Genomic DNA, 24332 nt, shown 5'->3' on the forward strand with positions numbered 1-24332 from the left:
GCAGGGACACCAAGTGCAGGTTATCATCCAATAATTAGAATTTTCTGCATCTGCATGCATGTGCATGGCAGGTGTCATTTTTATTCACTATTTTAATAGAAAATATCTGTTATTCTCATTTAAAGTATTTAAGTGCTTATGCATATGCTTAGATGGAGTATGTGTATGTGTCAGCATGACCTTGTGAAAACTGCTTAGCTTTGCTTAACGACGTTTCACTATGTTATCTGCTAACTGTTAGGGCGTAGAAGGACTAAACTCCCAAGATGACCAGTGCCAAGAGCTTCCTGGGAAAAGATAGTGGGAGTTGCTTTCTGCCCAGAAACAGCCCATTGGACAGAAACCTGTTGTAACTGGGAAGATACAGAGAGTTGTTTGTGAAGGTATAAAAGAGGAGCTCAGACACCCCAAGGGCAGAGCGCTCGTAACTCAGACCTGTGATGTTTTGATGTGCGTGTTCGCTCTCCTGCATGCATGCAGTAATAAAAATAGCTTGACCACAGCTGACAGTGTTGCAGACCTTTTTTTTTTTTACAGAAAATTTCACAACACTACAAATGAGTCATCCAAGTTTTATGAACTCAGATTTTCATATTACAAATGACCTCTTGTATTCATGCAATGCAAGACCTTGTGTGCAGCAAAGCTAACATAAGCTGAGGGGCGTTGAGCCTGATGACCTACCCACTGCAGTGACCCAATTTAAATAGATAACACAAATCAATACATATATGTAGTCCTAATCCTATACTATGATAAGGTATGCTATTCCCAGGCGCTTTGTTACCTGTGACTGACGGAGTGGGATCCTGGTTATAGGCTGGCCTTGTATCGTCTCGTTCAGCTGTGCACTAACTTGCTCAGGAGTTATTCTTTCTTATAAAATTTGCTGCTGAACTGACTCGGTCAGTGGTGGGTACGGGCCCAACAGGAAACTTCTGCAGGTTTCAGCATGACTGCAGTTAAAAGACTGTTGAGTGTGACTGTTGGCACAGAAGAGGTCAGAGGCCTCAGACTTGAGAGCAGAGCTGTGTTTTTAATTCTCTTGTTGAGAAACAAATAGAGCTTACGCAGTTGTGGGTTGTGGGAAGTCTGGTCAATGCTACAGGATGTGGCTGTCACCTATTAAAATATATATTCTCTTTACAGATAAACAGATATCTCTGTGAACTCCATCGAGGTTCCTGCGGCATTCATAATTCTCATGTTGAATTAAAAATTGTAGCTATCACTTTTCATATTTCGTATTCCCTCAAAAAGAACCCTGATCATGTCCCAGTTGAAGTGAAAGTAAACAACGCTCTAGATTGTCTGTTAAATTTCAATTTTTAAGCAAGTGAATACCCTTGTCCTTGTCATAATTAATTGATATCTTTCTCTCACTCAGTTATTGCAATAAACATACAGTTCGGTCCATACATTTTTAGACAGTTGCACTTTTTTTTTGTAATTTTGTCACAGTACACCAGCACAGTAAATTTCAAATCGAACCGTCAAAATGTGATTGAAGAACACAGTTTAATCTTTAATTTATGATGTATTTTAAGAAGTACAGCCATTTTTATACAGGTGTGAAAAAGATTGTTTTGAACAAAAAAGATTAAAATGAACTTGTATCAGAATGATGACAAGATAAAAGTATGGTGAAAGAAAGGAACAGCTCATGATCTGTGTGGCTACCGGTGGAACTGGGCCACTATTGATGTGACTGAGGTGCACAGGGTTATACTCTGCTCAGATCAACCAAATGCTGCAAAAGTAGTGTTACACCCCGGCCTAGGCAACCGGCGTGCAACGTATGAAAATAAAAATAAGAAAAAAGCACACGAGAAAAAAAGCTAAAGCTCTCCACCAAAATCCCAAAACGAAAGTGTCTCAAAACGAAAGTAGTGACAAAACCCATTTACGGCTATTTACAACAAAACACCAAACTATTTACAACACGGCGAAGATCGCGACCATGACACACTGAAACACAAGGCTTAAATACATAGAAGGAGCAATCAGGGAATGGACCACAGGAGGGAAACACAGCTGGGGCAAATTAGACCTGACGAGACAAGGAAACGTAAACTGAACACACTAAGATAACAACAGACCTTCAAAGTAAAACAGGAAACACATGACAGTCACGCAAAAGCAAAACACTGACAACACCGAAACGTAACAGTAGTCAAAATGTGCTTCACAGTACAAATGAATAACGACCCAAAACACTCTGCAAAAGCAAACCAAGAGTACATAAAGACATAAAGAACATAAAGAAATTGGGCAATCTTGAATGGCCAAGTTAGTCACGTGATCTTGAACCTAATGACGCATGCTCCTCAGTTACTATAAAGATGCTATAAGTTGCCTTAATTTCTAATATGAAGGCAGAGAGACCCATAAACAAGCTGCAACTAAGAGGAAACAATTGGTGATATGCACAATTTCCAGGGGCACAGACACAAACAGTGGCAAAATTACAAAACTGTATTATTGTCCAAAACATTATGAACCTGAATGTAACTCTCTGCATGTCCTCCTTCATTACGTATATCCGTGAATCTTCCTTTTTTACTCCTGCCTGGCAGCTCTATTTTCAACCCACTTCGCTGTCCCTCTGATGAATTCATTAATAATCCCATCCATCCTGGTCACTCCCACTGAAGGTCTCAGCATCTTCAGCTCTGCCACCTCCATCTTCAAATCGTCTCCAAACCATACATCACAGCAGGTCTCACTACCATCTTGTAAACCTTGCTTTTCAATCCTGCTGCTATCCTTCTGTCACAAATCCCGCCTGGACACACGTCTCCACCCACTCCACCCCGTTTCCCATGACGATGTAATTGAAAGCTATTTGAGTCAGAGATTTAGATTTATCTGTGTGCTTTTGCAATTTTCATTTGGTGCGTTTCATTTCCATATTTAGAAGTCAAGCCTTTCATTTAACAAAAACAAAGTAAACAATTAAGCATGATTAAAGAATTAAGCATCCAAGTAATTAGATTTTTTGCCTGATCATTTTTTCCTGTGTTCTTCATGTCAGTGAACTGATACTGCTCCCTGAGGGTCTGGCAATCTGGAAATGAGGAGCGGAAATTTGATTAATGGATTTAATCCAAATCTGTCTGAAGCAGCAGAGCTGGCCCTGATGTTTGTGTCCAAGGCAATTTCTAAAAATGGATTGTGTAACAGGATGATGCAGTTCAACAGATAATTGAACATTTCAGCTTTTAGTCTGCCCTGTTGTCTGTCGTGTTTATGCTGCACCTGGACAGACAGTGAGCGAGTAGAAATCTTATTGAAGCTGTGCTGCCTGCTCCTAATCACATTTCCTGCTTTCTGTCCTGCTGACTTTATCAGGTCAAAGTAGGAGAAGACACAGCCCGTGCACCAGATATCGCTGCCTTTCCGCGAGACATTTTTTGTTTCCTTTTCTTTTAAAACAGTCATGTAGTAGAACACTAACTCCTTTCCTTCATGAAATTTGATATATTACTTAAATTCGTCAGACCCAGTTACCGACGCATGATTTTCTCTAAATGCTAAAATAGGTTGCTAATTTATTTCAGATTGCCTCGGGTATGTGGTTTAGAGATCTGATTAAATTGTTGTCAAACTAATGCAGCCTATTTTTACCACATGGGACTTAATCTAAATTAAATGACCTCATTGCTGAGTGGACTGCTTGTTGCGTTTGTATCTCTAATGAATAATCTTTAAACAAACTTTTAACTTGTCACCTTTAGTCTGATGCTTTTGGCCAGTTTCCTGACTCAGTCATATTGCCTACTGAATCAGGGTTGCCTAGTATTGCCCCCTATGTACTGCCACCAGTACTACAATACAATGGGCGAGTGGACTACTCACATAAAAGGGTTTCAGGTCAAGTGAGTCAGTGCTATCACTATGCAGATAGTATTTGACTAGTTCAATTTCAAAATGCTGAACTGGACACTTGAAATCCTGTCAAACTAGAGTGGCTCACATTAGAATGAATTTGGTGGTGAAATATAAGGATCAAAAATCAAACATGTAGTCAGATTTATTGAATTGCAACACACACACACAGAGGAAAAAACTATAAAGTTGTCTGTTGTACGGGTTTTGATGAATGCTCAATCATCCAGGTAAGGAAATCCCAAAAGTAGCATTTTTAATGTAGAGGCCTTCGGTAAATGGTCTTTGATCATGAGAACTTGCATATTAATGATCAAGGAACTGACCTCATAGCCCATTGTTCATTAAGTTTCAGTCATTGTGCAGATGCATTGTTTATAAAGTTGGGGGAACTTGGAGTGAGCTAAGACTGAAAAAGTCACTTAAATGAGTTATGAAACGTTTCTACCACTGAAAACACCACACCCAGATGAACATAATCAACTTTTATTTCCTAACAGATTTGTCGCAGTCTGGCGAGGGCAGACTGTATGAATTGACAAGAAGGACCCAAAATGCAGACTCCAAGGAACAGGGAACAAAACTTGAATGTTAACAAAAAGCGAGCTGTTTAATGAGGCTGGTAAAAGGTACAAACAAAAAGCAAGGCAAACTGAAGCAAAATTAACACAAATCTAAACTGGGAAATCTAAACAAACACCTGGTGTAAAGAACATGGCGTGAACAACAGACGACCTGACAAAGAATGACCAGAACACACCGACTAAATACACACAGGAGGATAATGAGGGAAATGGAAACACATGGGGAAACAGCTGACACACATGAACATAAGGACATCACAAGAGGAGAGCAAAACTAAAAACATTGAACATAGGAACATCGGACCTCTGCAAAATAAAACAGGAAACATAATGAGACGCAGACATGACAACCTGCACTTGACAACGTAAGACACAGACATGAAACACATGAAGGGCAAGGGAGACTTAACAGGGGTTGGAAGACACAAGGGGAATCTAATAACAAATGAAATAGAAAAACTAATGAGCTTAACAATATACTATAAACATCAAAATAAACTAAAACTCAAAACACTGGGTCATAAGACCCAGGATCGTGACAAGATTATTTGTGAGTGCAGAATACACGTTTCATGTCTATCCACATTTAACTGTTCCGTGTTCTTGCACCATATTTGTCATAATATGTGTGCCAGCCAAATGCAGGATGCCAACTTTTACATCTAAAAATCTTTATACGGGTTTGTCGCAATACTGTAGTAACCATCTGTTTTCTTCCACTTATCCAATTCCTGGCTCATGTTGGGGGGGGGGGGGGGGTCTACCCCAGCTCTCATAGGGCAAAAGGCGAGGTTCATCCTGGGCAAGTCAGCAGTCTACTGTAGGACAAACAAGAAAACCAAGGAATTAAAGCCATCTTTTTATTATCTACAATTCCTTTACTTCTATAAACTGCAACAAGGTGTTCTTCTAATCCTTCAAGCAATGTTTTATGAGTATAGAATTAATGAGTGAAGCAGGGGTAGGCAACGCCAGGCCTCGAGTGCCGGTGTCCTGCAGGTTTTAGATCCCACCCTAGGTCAACACACCTGAATCAAATGATTAGTTCATTACCAGGCCTCTGGAGAGCTTCAAGAAATGCTGAGGCGTCATTTAGCCCTTTAAATCAGCTGTGATGGATCATGGACACATCTAAAACCTCCAGGACACCGGCACTCGAGGCCTGGAGTTGCCTACCCCTGGAGTAAAGCATTAACTAAGTGATCCTGCAGGGACAGGGATACGCACATATTTCTGTTATGATAGATGCCGTTTTGTCAGATGAATATGAGTAGAAGATAATAACAAAAAGAGGTGGAAAACAATTGCTATTTAAATAGAAATAATCTAATTGAAAGAGGGCTTCACATTGACTAGGACAGTTCAATCTTGACCTTAGGTAGTTCGTTAGAAATAACGAAAGTTCTCTTATTGAGATATTTAGGCATCATAAGAAGCTGTTGGCGCTTGCAAAATATGCTGCAAAACCCAATGTGATTATGGCCCACTTCCTCTTTTTTTATGATCATGCTTTTTATACTTAACATTTGATATCTGACACTCAATAATCTTATTGGCTTTTCGCCACAGTCCAACCTCATGAAGCATACTTGAAATATATGAGAGACTTCAAAATTCAAAAGGGTTGATCTGTGAATGATCTACTGGTAATCTCTATTTCTGTTTAAGAAAATATTATGGAAAAAAACAAACAGAAGAAAATTGGAATTTGTGACAGAGAGTGGATAATTGATCAAAAAGTGGGCTTGGTTTTTGTTTTATCTCAGATGTCGTCTAAGCAGCTCCCGCCCCCTCATGTCATCACAGCTATACCCTCCTTGTCTTCTCCCTTCACATGCACACCAGTACTCACGTCTGCTGGTTTGCGTGTCATGCAGCTTCAGCTCTGCGGCTAAGAGGCAGGAAATCAGATATTTCAGTAGTTTGCCAAGAAAGAAGAGAAGGTGAGCTCTTATAACTTTATTTAACACAGTTAAAATTTTTCTCTTACATATGAGATTTAGCAATTTGGTTTAAGTGGCATTTTGCAAGTGTGAAATTGTTAGAAAAAAATATGCTTTCTGCAACATTTCTAATCTAATGTGTAGAGAGTTGACCTGCTGTTTCTGACTTATTTTAATAAAGTCTCTGTTTCCTGCAATGCATAAAAGAAGAGTGACTTCAAATAGTAGTTTTATTCTTTTTTTTATTCCAATTCTGCCCAAAGGGTTCATGATCTTTTGTAACAATGTGTCAAGGCGCAAAAGTGACTCAAGGGGTTATTGCCACACGACGCTGCACATGTCACCACAATGTTCATAAAATGTCTCTCAATAAGGATCTTTCTCAATACGTGCTTCCTTTGGCCTCATACATATGCAATTTTTATAGTCTTCACATGGCCGTGTCACAGATACAGTGGAAACAGTATAGCGTGGTATAATTGGAACAATGCCACACCTAATCTTATTTATATAATTTCTGAGTGTTTATCAGCTGCTCTAGAAATATATTGCTTCAGGAATATTTTGATTAAACCCTCTGTATTTCATCAGTCATGCTGTTCCCCGCCAAAAAAAAAAAAAAAAGAACAAAGAAATCCTCAATCTTAAGCCACTTTGTGCAAACATTTAAAGGCAGTTCTTTTCATTTATAACAGCATAATTTACTTCAATGTAATGTTTTTGCCTCAGCTTTCCACAAACCCTTTAATCTATTGATTGCATACAGGCGACGCACTTCACTGGAGATCATTTAATTCAACTGTGACCTTCACCCGCTGATAAAACGACTAAATACAGTCTCCTCTGATTCCACAAGAGGGCACCAACATGGAGCTCCTGTACAGTGACGGCGCAACAGCAGTCTGGAAATATTTCAAAAAAAACCAGCTAACAAAAACTACATAATTTTATAATGCAGAGTATCCACCCTAGGGGATAAACATTTATGTGATGTGCATATGTTCCTGACATGAATGGGAAAGCTAAATGTTTTAGAGATATAGTAGCTGAAATTTCACTATAACACTGAACATATCATGATAAAAAATTGGCTTATTTTTTAACATAACAGGCACAAGGATAGATCTCTGTGTATTTTTAAACTCAATTCAGCCTTCAGTAAAAATCAAAGTGTTTTATGGCTTGCTTGAAACCATGTTCTACCAGGCGACTATCTCTCCCGTAACATCATCAGCTGAAACTGTGATGATCGTGTGTTTGTTTTGGCCTCTAAATGACTTTCTGTCTTGACTCAGAGACGTTTATGTTCCCTTTAAGCTCCAGCTTCAATGTTGACAACAAGATAAAAAAGTAATCCCGTTTTCTGGTTTGTTTGTTTCACCACGGGAAGTTACCTGTCCCGTCCAACCTAATGTGACATACGTCAAAGTGACGGAATCTTAACACATAAAGATGTGAATGAAAGATCAGATTCTGTAGAGACATCTGTGCTTCATAAATAACTTGTAACATTTGTTACAGCTTTTTTTGTACTTCATTTCCTAATTATAGTAGCTGGAATGACGGACGGGGAGAAAGCTACTTCTGTAGAACATGGACACACAGGTAATATCTCATCAACAATAGCTATGCAGCTTTCCATTAATGGTAAAATTCAGTTCTGTGTTATATAAAAAAAACAGGACATCTGTATGTACAGTTGACTGGTCAGCTAAGACTTGTCACAGTACTGATTGTGTTTTTCTCCTAGTTAACAAGTCCTGTGTGAATCTGACGTGCTACATGGTCCTGAGTGACGAAGAGCGGAAAGCCATCGGCACCATCTGTTTCCTGGCAGGCCCTGTCACACTACTGGAAAATGTTCTTGTGCTTGGGGTGATTGCTAGCACAGCCACCTTGCGAAAGCGGCCATCCTATCTGTTTATTGGCAGCCTTGCTCTGGCTGATGTCTTTGCCAGTTGTTTCTTCACCATAAGTTTCTTACACTTTCACCTCTTTCATCTCAAAGATGGCCCAGGCGCCTACCTCTTCAAGCTAGGTGGTGTCACCATGGCCTTCTCTGGTTCAGTGGGAAGTTTACTGCTGACTGCTCTGGACCGCTACATCTGCATCTACCACTCCTCGACTTACAAGGTGTTGCTGACACGGCGCAGAGCCCTGCTGAGCCTTCTGATTCTCTGGAGTACAATCATCTTCCTCTCCTTCTTACCTCTAATGGGCTGGAGGTGTTCCACAGGCCTTACTCCACCTTGCTCAAACTTGTTTCCATACATCAATAAGCACTATCAAGCCTTCTGGACCAGCTTCGTCCTTGTGATTCTGGTTCTGATTTTGGGGGCTTATGCTCTCATCCTGTGGAAGGCCCACCGCCATGAGTGCTCAATGACCAGCTTCCAGGGAGCAGCAGGAAAAGCTCAATCTCGCATGAGGATGGATATCCGGTTGGCTCGCACCTTTGGCCTGATTCTGCTCATACTGGTGGGCTGTTGGGTTCCTGTGCTTTCTTTCATGCTAGTAGATGTCTCAGTGGTCCTGACCCGAGACCAACAGCGGGCCTTTGCTTTCTGCAGCACCCTCTGTCTGGTCAACTCTTCAGTCAACCCACTGCTGTATGCCCTGCGCTTTCGAGAACTAAGAATTGCTCTTTTGCGGATGCTGCAAAAGCTGTGTTGCAAGGGAAGGTGTAAAAAACTCACAGAAGACTCAAGCCATGGACTACCCTCTGCAGAAGACAACTGTACTGCTTTATCTGACGATGAGATGCCCAAGGCCAGAACCACCAGACCTGACTCCATTTCAGAAATGGTCTACAGTCACCAGCTGACCATGAGAAAGTGAAGGAAGCTGAACGTTAAAATAAAAGAGAAGCAATACAGTTCGTGAAACACTTGTTTTCACGACAGCTGTTAGCTAGTGATCAACACCATCACTGTCGATCAGGATAAAATCTGTCTATACAAGGAAATGTCACTTACTGCTTTTTTTTTAAATTGTAATTGCAAATAAGCTTGTAAATAAGTAAACAAAACATGATGACAGTATGTCAAAACAAAACACAAACCTTGGGAATTACAATGTGACCATTACACATTACTTTAATTATAAGAGATTATAAAGTATGTTGTTGACCATTAATCCGTAATGTTATTACCAGTTAATATGCTTAAAATAGAAAATGATAGTTACACAGAGGACACACGGAGCTTTTTTCAGCATTTTGCAATAACTGCACCCAAAAGATTTAAATGGAAATAAATACCTCTGCACTCAATCAGACTAAGTAAATTGTTTTGTACAAATGTATGCTACTATGTGTTACTAATATTTAAGCACATATAAAGGTCATTTACCTTTGACCTCCATGTTTCCCCTCTCACTACTTTAGCATTCCATGAAATCCTGGTTCCGTGAACTGAACTCCTGACTTTTGGGTTTGCCATTTGTTGCTAGCATGATTCTTTATTTTTCAGTGTATGACCCAGAGCACGCAGGAACAGAGGAAGCAGTGGGTCGCCAATCTGCACATGAATGCCAGGACCCCACAGAATTTCACACAATGCTCACTGCACAAATCCAAGCAGTGTGTAGAGGTGAATGGAGCAGATGTTAGGAAGAGAACGAGCACAGACACTAGAACAGTCTTTGCGATAGTAAAAGCTGGCAGCTGCAGTAGAGCGCACACTGATATGCAGTTACACTCACAGTGACACACAGCGTAACAGAGGTAGATAATCAGAGCTGATGCTTGTTGATTTAGACTTTAGAACACCTATTTCATCCATTGTGTGAACTTATTAAAAATAACACTTGGTCTCGACTCTTTGTATCTTTTTTAAAGCAAATTACACAAGTACATTTCTTTAATCTGATAAAGTGGGCCCATCTCTGTATCTGTCTTTAGGATGACTAAAGGGACGCTCTCTACCACAGAAGACAATCTGTGAAATTAGCTAGCAGTAAAGCACATGACTGCATTGGAGAAGAAATAGCAGCAGGTGGTGAACGGAACGAGTATGTGGCTTAATTTTTCTCACTACAGCAGCAAAAAGTAGGGCTACACAATTACTGTAAAAATTATAATCTCGGTTACTTCAGGAAGTATTAGGATTGATTATTTCGTGTCATAATCTGACTTCTGAAACGCTGAGAAAAAAAATTGCCTGTTATTCTTCGCCTAACTGAAACCAAAGCGTTTATAAAGAGCTGAATCGGTTTTACAATTCTTGGTAATCAAAGTCTGCCTTCCTTTGATGTTACCTCAAGCTGAAGTAAACCTACCCCCACCTCTAAGGGAGTGAGTTGTAGAGAAGCATGAAAACACACAGCTGTAAAGGAAAGACAAAATGAGAACTGCAAAAAAGAATGCAAAAACAAAATGGTTATTTCTTGGTCATTTTCTTTTTACATAATATAAGATGAGCTTTATTGTCACTCCAAGCAAAACTGGAACTGTTGGGAGCCATCGATTTAATCAAATTAAAATTTTAATCATTAGCAAAAATTAAATGTAAAGGATGATCATATGTATACACTCATTTTAAACTAGTCTAAAGTTATAGCCTTGCAATATATAAACAAATAAAGCTATTTTATAAAGATTTGGTGGAAAGTGTTATACAATCAGGTGGTATTTATAAAATTCTTATATTGTTGAGGAAAATGCAATACAATGATTGGAAACTTGACAATAAACAAATGAAGAATACAACAGTGGAGGAAATTAATACATTTTTAAAGATTTACGTCATCATCATCTGCCTCCATCTCACCCTTTACCACATCCAAGAACTTTCTCTGTGGTCTTCCTCTTTTTGTCTCCATGTTCAACAGCCTTTTCCAATACATATTCGGTATCTCTTCTCTGCACATATCCAAGCCATCTTAGCCTGGCCTCTCTAATGTTATACCTCTGTTAAACTTATTTCCAATACTGAAAGTCTTAGTATCTTCAACTGGGCGATTGTGGCTCAAGAGTTGAGAGTTCACCTTGTAATCGGAAGGTTGCCGGTTCGAGCCCCGGCTTGGACAGTCTCGGTCATTGTGTCCTTGGGCAAGACACTTCACCCGTAGCCTACTGGTGGTGGTCAGAGGGCCCGGTGGCGCCTTTGTCCGGCAGCCTCGCCTCTGTCAGTGCGCCCCAGGGTGGCTGTGGCTACAATGTAGCTTGCCATCACCATTGTGTGAATGTGTGTGTGAATGGGTGGATGACTGGATATGTAAAGCGCTTTGGGGTCCTTAGGGACTAGTAAAGCGCTATATAAATACAGGCCATTTACCATAACTCTGCTCGGCCTCCAGTCTTTTTGTTAGTGCCATCATCTCCAAACCACATATCATAGCAGGCCTCAGTATTATCTTGTAAACCTTTTCTTTCAGTCTTGCCAAAGTTACTAATGCAATCATGGACAGGTTACTTATTGCCGAGTCTGTGCTTGGTCACTGATGTGTTTTAAGAGATCAGATAGCAAACTATCTCTATGCGCAAATGTTTGAATGCAAGACATAGCAGATTAAATTTATAGATAGATACTGTGTGTGTGACAATAAAGCTCAGTTGTAGAGAATTTATGATCTAAACTGTTACTTAACCTAATTATTAAACCTATTTAAACCTAACCTAAATATTAAATCTAAAATTTTTCCATATGTCGGTAAAAAATTTGGGGTCCGTTTTTAAAATACCTAATTTACCTGAACTCTACGGCGAGACGTCTCGTGAACCTTGAATTTAAGTTCAAGGGAACGGCATCAACATCAACAACAGGGTAAGACAGCCGGAAAACGCAGCCTAGAAGCGCCGTATTAAAAAAGTGAAAACGACAAATTAATCTAGTTAGAATTAATCAAGACATTACAAAAGCAATTCTGGATAAGAATTACATTTCAAATCTGCGAAAAAACACAGAAAGATTCGTTGTAAATATTTGAAGACCCCCCTATTTCCGGTAATGGTAGGCTCTGGCTTTGTGACGTTTTAAAAATTCAGCAGGCAGGGTCGGCAGTTGCTTTACTACTGAGAGAAGAAAATCCGTTGTTGTGAAGCGGAAGAAAGGCGAAGAAGAAAACCGAGGAACGTTAAACGTACACACGCACGAGCGTTTAAAGCCCAGCGTTTGCGGGTCGTTTTTCTTCCTGCTTATTATTTTCCGTTTTGTTTAGCTATAATGGCTTGTGGAGCTACGTTAAAGCGGTCGATGGAGTTTGAGGCCCTCCTCAGTCCCCAGTCTCCCAAGCGGAGAAGGTGCAATCCACTACCGGGGACTTCTAGCACTCCGTCCCCTCAAAGATGCAGCCTCCGTCCCGCGGTCGACAGCCCGGCGCATTCGATGTCTCCTCCGGCTACTGGCGGCGAACACAGGCTCACTCCAGGTATGGATTTAGACCAAATTTGACGGCTTTTTCTCCCTTTCAGGGTGGGTGTCATGGGGGAGGGGGGTTTGGGTGGAGTGGAATGGATAGCTAGCTACTTGAATGGGGGTTGGAGGCTAAATGTTAGCTTACCTTAGCTAACGTCAGGAAAAGGGAATGTCGTCGCTGATTTACCAGAACAGATCTCGTTACCAATCATAATGAATCAGTATAGGCACCGAAAAGTAGAAGCGACTGTGTAAGAATGGGGCTTGTGGCGTCACTGCAGCTCTCCGTTTTCGTCCTATTCTTTGCTGAGCTGGCTTACATTGGCTAAATTTGTTTTGTCCGTGAAAAAAAAAAAATTAGATCCAGAGTTGTTCGCTTGGCTAATTCAAACAGTCTATGGCGATAGGGGAAGTTGAATAAACATGACGCCCTTTTACAAGCTTTGCTCAGACAATCTTCAGCCGTGTTACCACGTTCAATTATTTAATATATTTCATTAAACTTTAATTCGTTTAACTAAAACTGGACTGAAAGGACTCAACAGATCTTTCTTCTTTAACCCCTGCTCGTTGGCTCTCCTGCAGACAAATGGCATCACAGCAGCAACCACATCATTGCAGACTATTAATTAGGAGGTGCCTGGGTAATGTTCCTTAGTTTCAATGCCAGAGTGCCACAATTGTGTTGTATTGAGGTGGGGGTTACCATTATGCACCACAACCATTTCTTTTCCTCCTCAGGCATGGAGGAAGGCATTGTTCATTTCCTTTATGCCTGTACTTCACTCTCCCATTGATTTGAAAATGCAGCTCCATCCACTGTGAGTCTTGGATGGGTGTGTGGGGTGCACAAATAGGCCCAGACTAATTGCTTGTGTTATATCCACTGCATCAAGTAGCCTTAATGTATGTGCCAGTCAGTGATATTTGGCAGGATGGCAGCATGAGGCCTAATCAATCGGTTAATTCTGCAAAAAAAAAAAGATTGCAAGATTAATTTAGCTCTCTAACTTGCAGAAAACCACACAATTATAAACCCCTAGATTTTTGGGATTTAAACACAAATGTGACTCAGGAGGCAGATAAAGTGTTCTTTTTTGCCTATCATTTGGCAAATACTGAACCCCAAAAACTGCTCCTGATATGTAGAAATTCAAGGCTTTTACTCCTTATTGAACAGTTTGGAACTCATTAGAGAGGTTTTAGCTATAAAACACAAAGTAAAATTACCAGAACTGAGAAAATCTAATTCACCAGGTCACTGTTGTTGGCCCAGTTGTCTCCTCCATGAAGTAGTTTTAATAAAAAAAGGCTTAATTATTATTTTTACTTGAGTTATTAAGCAGCTGGAACACGATTTGACTTGATCATTATAGCTATTATTGCTGTTTCTTGCTGGGATTGTGTTACTTGACCTAACTACTGAGTGGGTGTGCATGTCTGTTTTCATTTTCTTTTCCTCCTTGGAACAGCAACATGGATGATGTTAAAACAGAGTGATATTCGAAAAAAGAAATATGCTATTAGTCAGGGTTGTATTCATCAGAACATTAAACCAACGCGACTCCCAGTTTGCACAGTATGCCTGCTGGGCTGCACGTTTGTCTAGTATTGTTTGAACACAACTCTTTGGAATTTAGCTTTCAGTTTTAATTTAAACACCTTAGGATTATGTCTCAGTCTGACCTAATAGAAAGTTTTGGAAACAAGTGAGCAAATACCTACATTTGCTTCCTGATTGGCTTAATATGTATGACTGATAAGAGCTAAAGCTTAATATAGAACTTCTTCTTGTGTCTGCCTTTGGGTACTTTTCCTCCATTTGCTATCAGTTCCTCTTGGGTAGATACTGTAATATACTGAAATAATAATACTGAAAATAATACTGAAATACTGAAAATATGTTAAGTTTATTTTGTGACCCAGAAAGATTAATAAGAGTAATTTTAAAACTTAGTAGCGGCCGCCATTGCCGGAAACTGGAGTTTGGCTGGGCCGTGCTATGATTTCTGGGATATGGTGGGCCACGAAGGACACACCCAACCCATCCTTCAAATTCGGGGAAAAGGACGACTCATTTGTCGGCTGCATTCGGAGGAGTCTACAAATTTGGACAGCCTAATCGGGTCTACAAATGCGTCCTCAGGAGGATGCAGTCCTTGATTTTGGACACAGCTATAGAAAACCATCTGGGTGATAATTTGTGATAATTATATGTATAGCAAAAATCTACTGAACATTTTACTGCTTGCAGGCAGCAGCGTTTATTAGTGCAGCAATAATGCAAGGTGTTTTCTATAATTCTTCTTCAATGAACTGCTGTCATCTGTCACAAATTGCTAAATTCAAAGTGTGAATGGGCTGATCATCTTGTTGCGTGTGCTATGGAACATAAATTCATGCTGCACAGCAACTTGGGATTCAATTAACTTGTGTGGAAAGGTAGGACAAGTTTAAAAATGATCAAATAAGAACTAATCTCATTGTGCAGTAAGGTTAAATGCACACATTTGAGCTTCTGTTGAAAAGATTCAAGATGGAGTTTCAGCTAGCTTTCATGCTCCCTGTTTCTCATAAAAACGCAACAAAATGTTAACACTTTGGGGGACTCATGCAAAGGGACATAAATGAGGTACCATGAATTTACTTTCAGTAACACTTCCTCATGGTCAGTTCGAGCAAAGAAAACAATTTTTTTGGGTTGTTTTTTTTTTTTTAATGCCCTACATCAGTAGTTTGTGTGGGTTACATTAGTTTATACTGAGATTGTATGTAAAATGTTGATCTAAACCTCATTGAGGTTTGGTTAGGATGCAATCTCTGACAAAGGGGTCTCTGTTGTTGCTGTTGTCTGGACTGTAAGGAAAAAATGTGCTTCATTGTACACATTATTGTATGATGAGGCTGGGGGCAGTGCATGATATTTGTCAGAGATGAGGCGAAGCTGCCCTGTTCCTCACAGATACAGGTGTTTATGGTGGTTGGCTTGCTGTGAAATGTGTTTGATCTCTGTAAATATTAGCAGAAACTAGCCAAAGAATCATATTGATTCAGGAGTGTTTTTCGTTTTGAGGGAAGACGGGGCAGTTAAAAACAGTCTTTTTCTTCTTCTTCTGCTGATTTGTTTATTTTGTTTTGTAATTACAGCGTGGCTGTGTTGTAAAAGAATTAGAGTTCAGGAGCTTGGAGTAATGAAGATTTTCCTGCTTTAGAGACACAAAGTCCAGATACCTGATACTAAGCTCATCTTCCCTGAAAGAGGCCTCCCATGGGAGCAGCTCTGCAAGGCTGCCTTTCTGATGTGGTGTGCTAAGCGAAAGCAGCTTTGTATTTAACGAAAGGTCAACTGTCATCCCTCCCACCCAACTCTACCCGCACATGTTTTCCAGCTAGTCAGGTTCTCTCGTGTGCAGACGAGAAGGCAAGAAAACAGGATTGGACGTTGCCAGTGGATCTTTAAGCAATTTCATTTCATACTGTAGATAGGACACCTCTTCTCCTCTGCCAGTCTGGGCTTGTACTTCTGTGAAATTCCCGAAGATGACAAATGAGCGGAGTGTTTTCTTGAGAGGCGTTACTTAAAAGGATAAACTGTGTGGCACTGTTAATTTATAGGTTGGGCAGAAAGCTTCCCAGGTCATAGTTCAAGTGATAACCGTAAAAAAGAACATTTAGCATACTATTAGATAATATATCAGGGTCTTTCCTGGCTCAGAATGGGTCTTCGGGTATGACTATGCACCAAAACACAGTCTGAATGTAGTTAAGGCGCCATTGTGTTTCTGTGCAGGAGTAAACTCTGTACTGGTGTTAAATGAAGCCTATTTATCAGAGTGTCTGTACTGACCTAAATGCATAGACATAAAAGGGCTAGTATTGGTAGGAAAAAGTACCAATATGGTGATTTTATTCAATTACATTGATACACTGCTACCAAAACATGTAGGCGCTTTAAACAGATCCCCACACCATTTTCACTTACCAGAGTCACTATATCAAAACAACTTGTAGTGCAGACTATAAGAGCAAATATTAAATATTAAGAGAGAATAGAGAATTTTTGCCTTTTTTTTTTTGTTCTTCTTTACTTGTTTTAATGTATTATAGGTTATTTTTATGCATTGTATAGACAATAAAAAAAACACATCATTATCTTGGTAGTGTATTGTTTTCATTTTAACATGCTGTAGTTATATGTAGTTAAGACTTTTCACAAAGTCTGAAGTAAAGAAAATATCAAAGTTCTGGGAATATCCAAAAGCCTGATTTGTAGTACTGCACTGAGTACCCGCTGTAGTTGGGGTTGTTGTTGTTTGCATACTGTGAATTGGCGTGTCTGCCGTCACTATGCAGCCATGCTGTTGATGTTGGACTTGGAGCTACTAAATTTTGAACAGCACCTATGTTTTCTGAATCGCAGGGAGAAGGGGCCAACTCCATACTAGTGTTTTCAGAGCTACAAACACAAGGAAATGCATTTGTTTTTACTGGCAGAGCACTAGCCAACTATTGGCATGATGAGCGAGATGGAAGCAATGAGAGTGTATTGCATGTAACTAGTTTCTACTTAGCTAAACTCTGCCAACCAATCTCACATTGTGTTTTCTACATTATATGTGACACAAAGTGCAGCAACTTTTAAAACATGATTAACAAGAAAAATAAAGGTTTTGGATAGCTTCAAAAAATACATACAAAATACTGCTTTTGTTTTTTAACTTTACTAATTAGTATTTTGAATGCTTTGGGTGTTGTTTTATATTAGTTGAGTAGTCTGATGTTAGAAAGTCTGATCTCTATGTTAAATGACTAGTTAATTAGTCATCAGAAACCTCCCTACCAGTAAATCCTTGGTAATACTCTCTTATGGACATGGTTACCTGGAGACCTGATGACCGAGTAGTCATTCTTGTTAGACTTCTTTGAAGTCCACCACCTGGGGCACATGGATGTCAGTGGAGTCACAAAAAACAAACAGGCATACAGACATCTGCACAGACCCTCGCGCTTACTGTGCGATAATATTTACGTGGTTCTGACCTGAGCAGATGCTGGTGAACTCGTGGACGTGGAGAGTATAATCTTACATCACAACCTACTTCCCAACATTCGAGATATTTGAAACCTACCTCCCCTACCGCCCTTTACGGGTGGAGGGTAAAATGAAGTGAGTCAGCTTTGTTTTCTCTCCACCATGTCCATGTCTAGCCGATCTTCTGCATATTCACTGCTTAGCCCTTCAGCTTCTCTACAGTGTTGCTCTGGCTTCCGGAAGTCTCTGTGATTGATTGCTTGGTCTAGTTGTGGCAGGGTCATTGTTGCCAAGCAACCCTGTTGAGGCACTGGCAGTTGGCAAAGCTTTAAGTGACATACAGCAGGAGAGGGGTTTCACTTGTCATTTAGATGAAAAGACCAGTGATCAGTGGATACTGTATGCATACAAAGCATGCACTCAGAGGATTGTGTTCTCACTGATACTCTTAATTGATGATATTAAATGGCTAAGGTTTTTGGAGTGACTGTGGTTGAGTGGATCATCGGCTAATTGGAAGGTTGGTGGTTCAATCCCTGGCTGTTTCAGTCTGCTTGCCAGAGTATCCTTGGGCAAGGTACTAAACCCCAAGTTCAGTCTTCATATATGTTCAGTCAATGTGAATGTTAGAAAGTACTTAGATATAAAAAGTAGCACTCATATGACTGTCTGTATGAATAGGTGAATGAGTTGTGTTGTATAAAGAGCTTTGAGTGCTGAAGTAGACTAGAAAAGTGCTATATAAGAACCAGTCCATTTGAACTCTTCAACACATTTGACTTTAAGCGTCTGGCCTTCTCTTCTCACACATATTCATGCAGGCTTTGTTTGATCAAATGTCAGTTTGAGTTCCCTTTACAAGTGGAGGGTTTCCCCTAGTAAACTGGTTCGTGGAGATCTGTAGATGTACCAAGTGGCACTTGGTAGAACTCATAGTAAAGGCTAAAAAAATAATTTCAGCTATTCTTTTGGCTTCCAAGAATTAAGTTTGCCATGATTAAAAATTATTAATTCTGTTTTTTTCCTTTCAGCACATCCTTTACTTTTGGGCCTCCATAAAACCCTGCCAGGTTGTTGAATGTTTAGTTCATTTCACACTTTATTTTTCAGCAACTAATATAACTTGATGTTTGATTTGTCTTCAGGACAGCTTCAGCATTTTGCCGTTTCTGCAGTTTGTTGTCAAACTTCCTCAACTTCAGTGGTTTTTAAATGGCATCAAAACAGTGATCTGCTTAAACATTGTCCCACATCCCTTTTCTCTTCATACAGCTGATACGAAGCTGCAGAGCCTCTGTTGCCTGTAAGATGACATTGTTCTGTTTGCAGTGACGATGTTTTATTAGTCACTAAACAAAAAAAGTGCCTTCTAGATTGGTCTGATGGTGTTTATGCTCAGAGGGTTTAGAGGCGCGACTACATCCAACAGGAGGATGCATCTCGGAGGACAACAGTTCACCGCACAACCGTATAGAACGCAGTAAATCCTCTGGGTCTCCTCAGGTCTAAACAAGCATATTGATGAGTGGGTTGAAGTGAAAGAATGGCTTCTTACTCTATCCCCAGCCAAAATAAACAAGGCACTTTTCCTCATATAGAGATGCAGAGTGTGTCGAGACTTTATCTTATTCGACTTACAGAAAACTTTACTCTCTCTATATTCTGTTATCAGCTCAGTTTCAGGCCCCTGTGTAGGTCTCACCCCACCCCGCCACATGTTATGTGAGCATGCAGGCCATGATATTAGCTGTTTTTAACACTGGACAGCAGATTAACATAGACTTCATTCTGAGGAAAGGTGCTAGTCGATAAGTTCTTAGATACTGTACAGGAACAAAATTTACTTGTTGTGACACAACTTAAGGAAGAGATGGACATCCATGAATTAGTAGAGTGTGACACTTTTTTACCTTTCATGTCAAGGTGAACTTGAGGTATTGTGTTTGGGATTATTTTGTCCAACTAACAACCTGAAAGTGTCAGATGGTAAACCTTAAAAAGCAGCACATTTTTCTTACTTGCATTAATATACTGGTGCCAAGTAATATTTTTTGATAAGACTGACTTATAGATGCACAGTATATAGCTGGCCTGTTACTGTACTTATGTTTCTCTTAGGCTAAAAATGCATGACTCATGCAGCTTGTACAACAATACAAATCACTTTGTACTGCATTTTCACAAAAACTGCTAAACAGACTATAGAAGGACAATGGTTGGGTACCTTGGTAAAGAAGTGATTTCTGTTGCTGTTTAGGTCTGAGCATTTGCACTAGTTGTGACTTGGCTTCACACACTGCTATTATGGAAACTGTATGAAAGAGAAGTGAAAATGATAGTCATAAGATTTAAAAACCAAAAAAGACCTTGTTTGGCTGTGTATGTGTTACAGCTGTGTTAGTCATGTTATTAATGTCAATCTAGTGCACATCTGTTCCTTCTGTCAATATTTTAGCCTATATTGGCTAACAGAGAACACATGGAAAGTGTTTTTGTTTTTTTTCTCCTGGTTTTTTTGTTTTTTCTTTGGTGTTTTTTTGCTGGATTATATTAACTTTGCTTTGTGGTTGATCTTGAATTTAACAACAGAACAGATTAATGAAAATAAGCAGGGTTTTTTCCTGGAACAAATCTATGTGCGAAAAACAAAAGTTGGCTTATTCTGCTATTTAAATGTGGACATTTAAAGTTTGCATCAAATACTTCTAGATAATTTACACTGACCATCATTTCTACGACCAAATGTCTCAGTGTTGGGAGCATGTGTGAGTAAGTGTAGTTTTTTTTTGTTTGTTTTTTTTTTAAATCCTGTTTTTCTTGTTTCCTGTTTGCCCCCCGCAGAGCAAATCTTCCAGAACCTCCGTCAGGAGTACAGCAGGATCCAGAGGCGGCGGCAACTGGAAGGGGCCTTCAACCAGACTGAGGCCTGTAGCTCCAGTGATGCCCCCAGCCCCAGCTCCACTCTCAATGCTCCCAGCTCCCCACCAGGTAGGAGACGTAATAAACTTGGTTTTCTGCACCATGATTTTTTTTCCCTTTTTTTTCCCCCCTTTCTGGTAAGCATAAAGACAAATAAATAAATAAATAAATAAATAAAACACACAGCTGCACAACACACTCACTGCACAATTTCAAGAAAGGCAGATAAACTGTTTCCAAGTGTTGATGAGAGATGTTGACTTCTGCGTGGGGCTGGGTGACTTGCTCCGTGCTCCTGTTGTTGCATAGAAACACGCTAACTTGAAAGCATACAGGAGTCAGGGCATGAGCTTCTTTACATGTAGCCATGCATGCCAAGATACATCAGTGTTGCAAGTGTTTGTTATATGTGGATGTTTTATAGAGGGGAAGATGGACTTAATTAATATCATTGTCAATAATATACTTTATCATTGGTGAAATAAGATAGCTTGCCAGTTTAGACAGTTTCTATCAGCGCCACGTTGACCATTGTTGATCGCCATCATCATCACCCTTTGACATAACTTTACTTCTGTCCCAAATCTAACCTGCTGCTGGTGAGTCACTCTTATCCACTAGATACGATAAAAGTTTGGGTGCACACAGAATACATGCATCATGGGCATATTATCCAAGTGCTGTTGACTGTAACATATGTGTTTCAGCTGGAAGAATTTTTTTAGATTAACATTAGATTATTTAAATACATACATAATTTAAAGAGACCTGTCATGTTATTACATGGTCAGGAGGAAAAAGACCCTTGTGACTTTGCACTATACAAATACAATAAAATAGAATTAAATCTGAAGCTCATAGAGCAGATTCACTAAAAGAGTTGACTTTCCCCCCCCTCGTCTGCTTTGTGCAGCTTGATGTGGCTTCCATAAAAAAAAATTGGCCCACTGCTATTTTATGTGATGCAATGCATCAGATGTGATGGAATTACAGGCATTGTTTCAAGTTGTTCCATTCAGCAGTGGTTACATTATCAGTTTGGTGCATAAAGTTAAAAAAAAAATAAAATCCCAGTGACTGTGTGTAATCCAAGCCTCAGGGCTTTGGGTCTGTGTGCTGTGTGACTCTATGCAGGATGACCTCGTAGATCACAATGACTGCACTGTTACTAACCTGGCCTCTTTCTGTCTGCGAGGCCACTGTTTTAACCTTCATCCCCACTCTGCCATCCTCCACTGTGACTTACAAACATTTTAGTCTATTTGGCTCATAGCAGACCTCAAAGACCACTTTGTAATGAATCACCGAGCTAAAGCCGGCTCCAGTTTGAGCCTGGCAGAGACGCTGGGGAGACTCAGAAAGAGGCAGCATTAGTGTTGCATGACCCTCCTGGTCTTTCTGAGGTGAGAGAGGACACAGAGCTGTAATTCTGCAGCCAGCTGAGCAGCTATTAGCTTAGAGAGGATGTTTCTGCCCATGACTGGGTATTGCACCATAGATGTGATTCTGCCGTATTTATTTATTTATTTATAGCTGATCTGATCTGATTTGTTTTGCTTTTTTCCTCAGGTGCCTCAAGGAAGGACCAGCCTTCGTTTACGCTGAGGCAGGTGAGCTACCTGTGTGAGCGCCTGCTCAAAGACCACGAGGAGAAGATCCGGGAGGAGTACGAACAGATCCTTAATACAAAACTTGCAGGTAAAAAAATCCTCCTTAATAATAAAATTGAAACAACTCTAATATGAACAGTGCCCTTTATATTCCGGGGATGATGTACAGTCAGTGTGACAAGCATTCGTCTTTAGTGTTTCTCAGATTTTCACGACGAAGCGTTTACAGTGTGTAGCTTCCTGGGAGTTTAAATGTGCTATTAAATCCCAAGATAAATATTTTATAACAGCTGGAGGGAACAAAGACATAAAGAGGATATAAAATGTCTTTTGGCAACAAAAGCAAATCTGCATTCATTTGACTATGTCTGCTTTAAAACGGTTAATTTAATAAAAAAAAAAAAAGTGCGCGCTCTGTTTTGACTCAGGCCTGAGTGTTTGGAGGGTTTATAAACTTCCAAATTCCAGCTTGGGCTTGTTGTATACAGGAAGTGAGATGATCTGCTACATATCACACATTATGTTTATTAAAAGCAGTGTTGACTGTTGCACACAAAAGTACGTTACTTCTTTTCTGCCTGTAAACGAAAACTTGTTAAGCTTGTCTTTACTTTTGCATTGCTCTGTGACATGGCCCCAGGTGCATTATCACATAGTGTGCAGCCCCTCACACTAACACAAATGCCTGTGCTAATGAGAACACACAGGGTCTTTGCTTTATCGAGGCCGAAAGCCACACAGAACAGTGTTGCAGGGGTCAGCAAACACTCTGCTTTAACATCACTCTGGGTTCTTGGTTGCTACGTTTGTACTGGCTTGCTGTCAGTTCTAGGAAAGTGGCAATGTCATTGTTAGCAGCTATTTGTGGTCTGAGCCAAACCGTTTGTACTTTACTGATATTTTTGTCCTTCCATTGAGTATAACTCAAAGTAATGTTTATCTGCGCTGCTCTAAAGTTGACTATTCCTCCTCCACATAACTACAGGGAGCCGATTGTAGCAGAGGTACACTGATTAAAACGGTGTCGGTGAGGTTTAGTAGTTCTACTGATGCTTTATTATGGACAGTTTTTATTAAGACCTGGAAATGTGATTGTGAATCAGTTTTCAGGTACTTAGCTTAATGAAAATGAAGACTCGTTCCTCCACCCATTTGATGTTTGCAGAATGTGGCACACACCCTCACCTCCATCCTCTTCTCTTTTCAGAACAATATGAATCTTTTGTAAAATTCACACAAGACCAGATAATGCGAAGATACGGAGCTCGACCTGCTAGTTGTGAGTACTGTTTTCTTTATTTACTTTGTTTTTAAGTCTGTTCTCAGTTAAAAAGGACTGCCTCTCTTAAAATAACAACTATTTTGTATTTCAGATGTGTCCTGAGCTCACATCCGTGTGATCCCGGCTTCCTCTAATAAGATGGCTGCTCTTCTACTGCCTCCTTCCAGTTGATTTACATTTTATTTCCCTAACATCGCCCCCTCGTCCCTTCTCAAACTGTTTGGGTGCCATGATTTATCCACTTTTTAATCCAGAAGTTGGTTTCTTACTTCAAAATTATTGCTGCTGGCCAAACTTAGAAAAGTGTGAGAGAAAGTCTGTATGAAGCCCGCTATCTTTTGTTTGTTTTGTTGGGTTTTTTTTTTTTTTCCCTTCTCTTTTATTATTTTTTTTAAAATATGCTTTTCTGGACTTCCTCACTAAAGCAGATGTTTGTTGAATCTCTTGCCAGCGCTGTAGAAAAAGCTTATTGGCTTGTGACCGTTCTGTATAACCTTCCAGCAGCTGTATCTACTGGCTCCTGCTTCTCACCTTGTCCCACTTTACTGTCCCCCCTTTCCCAATCTCCCTCCTCACAAAACTTACCCAAAATGTGGATTTTTCTCCCTTTTGAAAAAAATAAAAGTTCTGTGACTAAAACATGTTGTCTGGGTGTTTCTTTAAAGCTCCATATTTATATTAATAATGTGCACATTAAGCCACAACATCTCATCATAAG

General features: G+C 39.9%; 2 protein-coding genes across 4 annotated transcripts; both read left to right on the plus strand.

Annotated features, from left to right (window-relative positions):
* Positions 1-6275: 6275 nt before the first annotated feature.
* Positions 6276-9682, plus strand: cnr2 (cannabinoid receptor 2). 3 transcript variants are annotated; one of them, XM_042222348.1, is made up of 3 exons: positions 6276-6415; positions 7182-8020; positions 8166-9682. In XM_042222348.1, the coding sequence occupies exons 2-3, from the start codon at positions 7975-7977 to the stop codon at positions 9251-9253; spliced, it is 1134 nt and encodes a 377-aa protein (XP_042078282.1). In that variant the 5' UTR covers positions 6276-6415; positions 7182-7974; the 3' UTR covers positions 9254-9682. The 3 variants fall into 3 exon arrangements, with proteins under 3 accessions (XP_042078282.1, XP_005925600.1, XP_014190079.1); XM_005925538.3 differs by having other exon boundaries at positions 7967-8020; XM_014334593.2 differs by lacking the exon at positions 6276-6415 and having other exon boundaries at positions 6426-8020.
* A 2709-nt stretch (positions 9683-12391) lies between these two features.
* Positions 12392-24253, plus strand: akirin1 (akirin 1). Its single transcript, XM_005925542.1, has 5 exons — positions 12392-12784; positions 20645-20791; positions 22292-22420; positions 23540-23611; positions 23706-24253. Exons 1-5 carry the CDS (start codon positions 12580-12582, stop codon positions 23714-23716), a joined length of 564 nt encoding a protein of 187 aa, XP_005925604.1. The 5' UTR covers positions 12392-12579; the 3' UTR covers positions 23717-24253.
* The last annotated feature ends 79 nt before the right edge of the window (positions 24254-24332 follow it).

Source organism: Haplochromis burtoni, unplaced genomic scaffold (genome assembly GCF_018398535.1).
Source record: "Haplochromis burtoni strain Fernald_Lab_line unplaced genomic scaffold, NCSU_Asbu1 Contig_84, whole genome shotgun sequence".
NCBI classification, from domain to species: Eukaryota; Metazoa; Chordata; class Actinopteri; order Cichliformes; family Cichlidae; genus Haplochromis; species Haplochromis burtoni.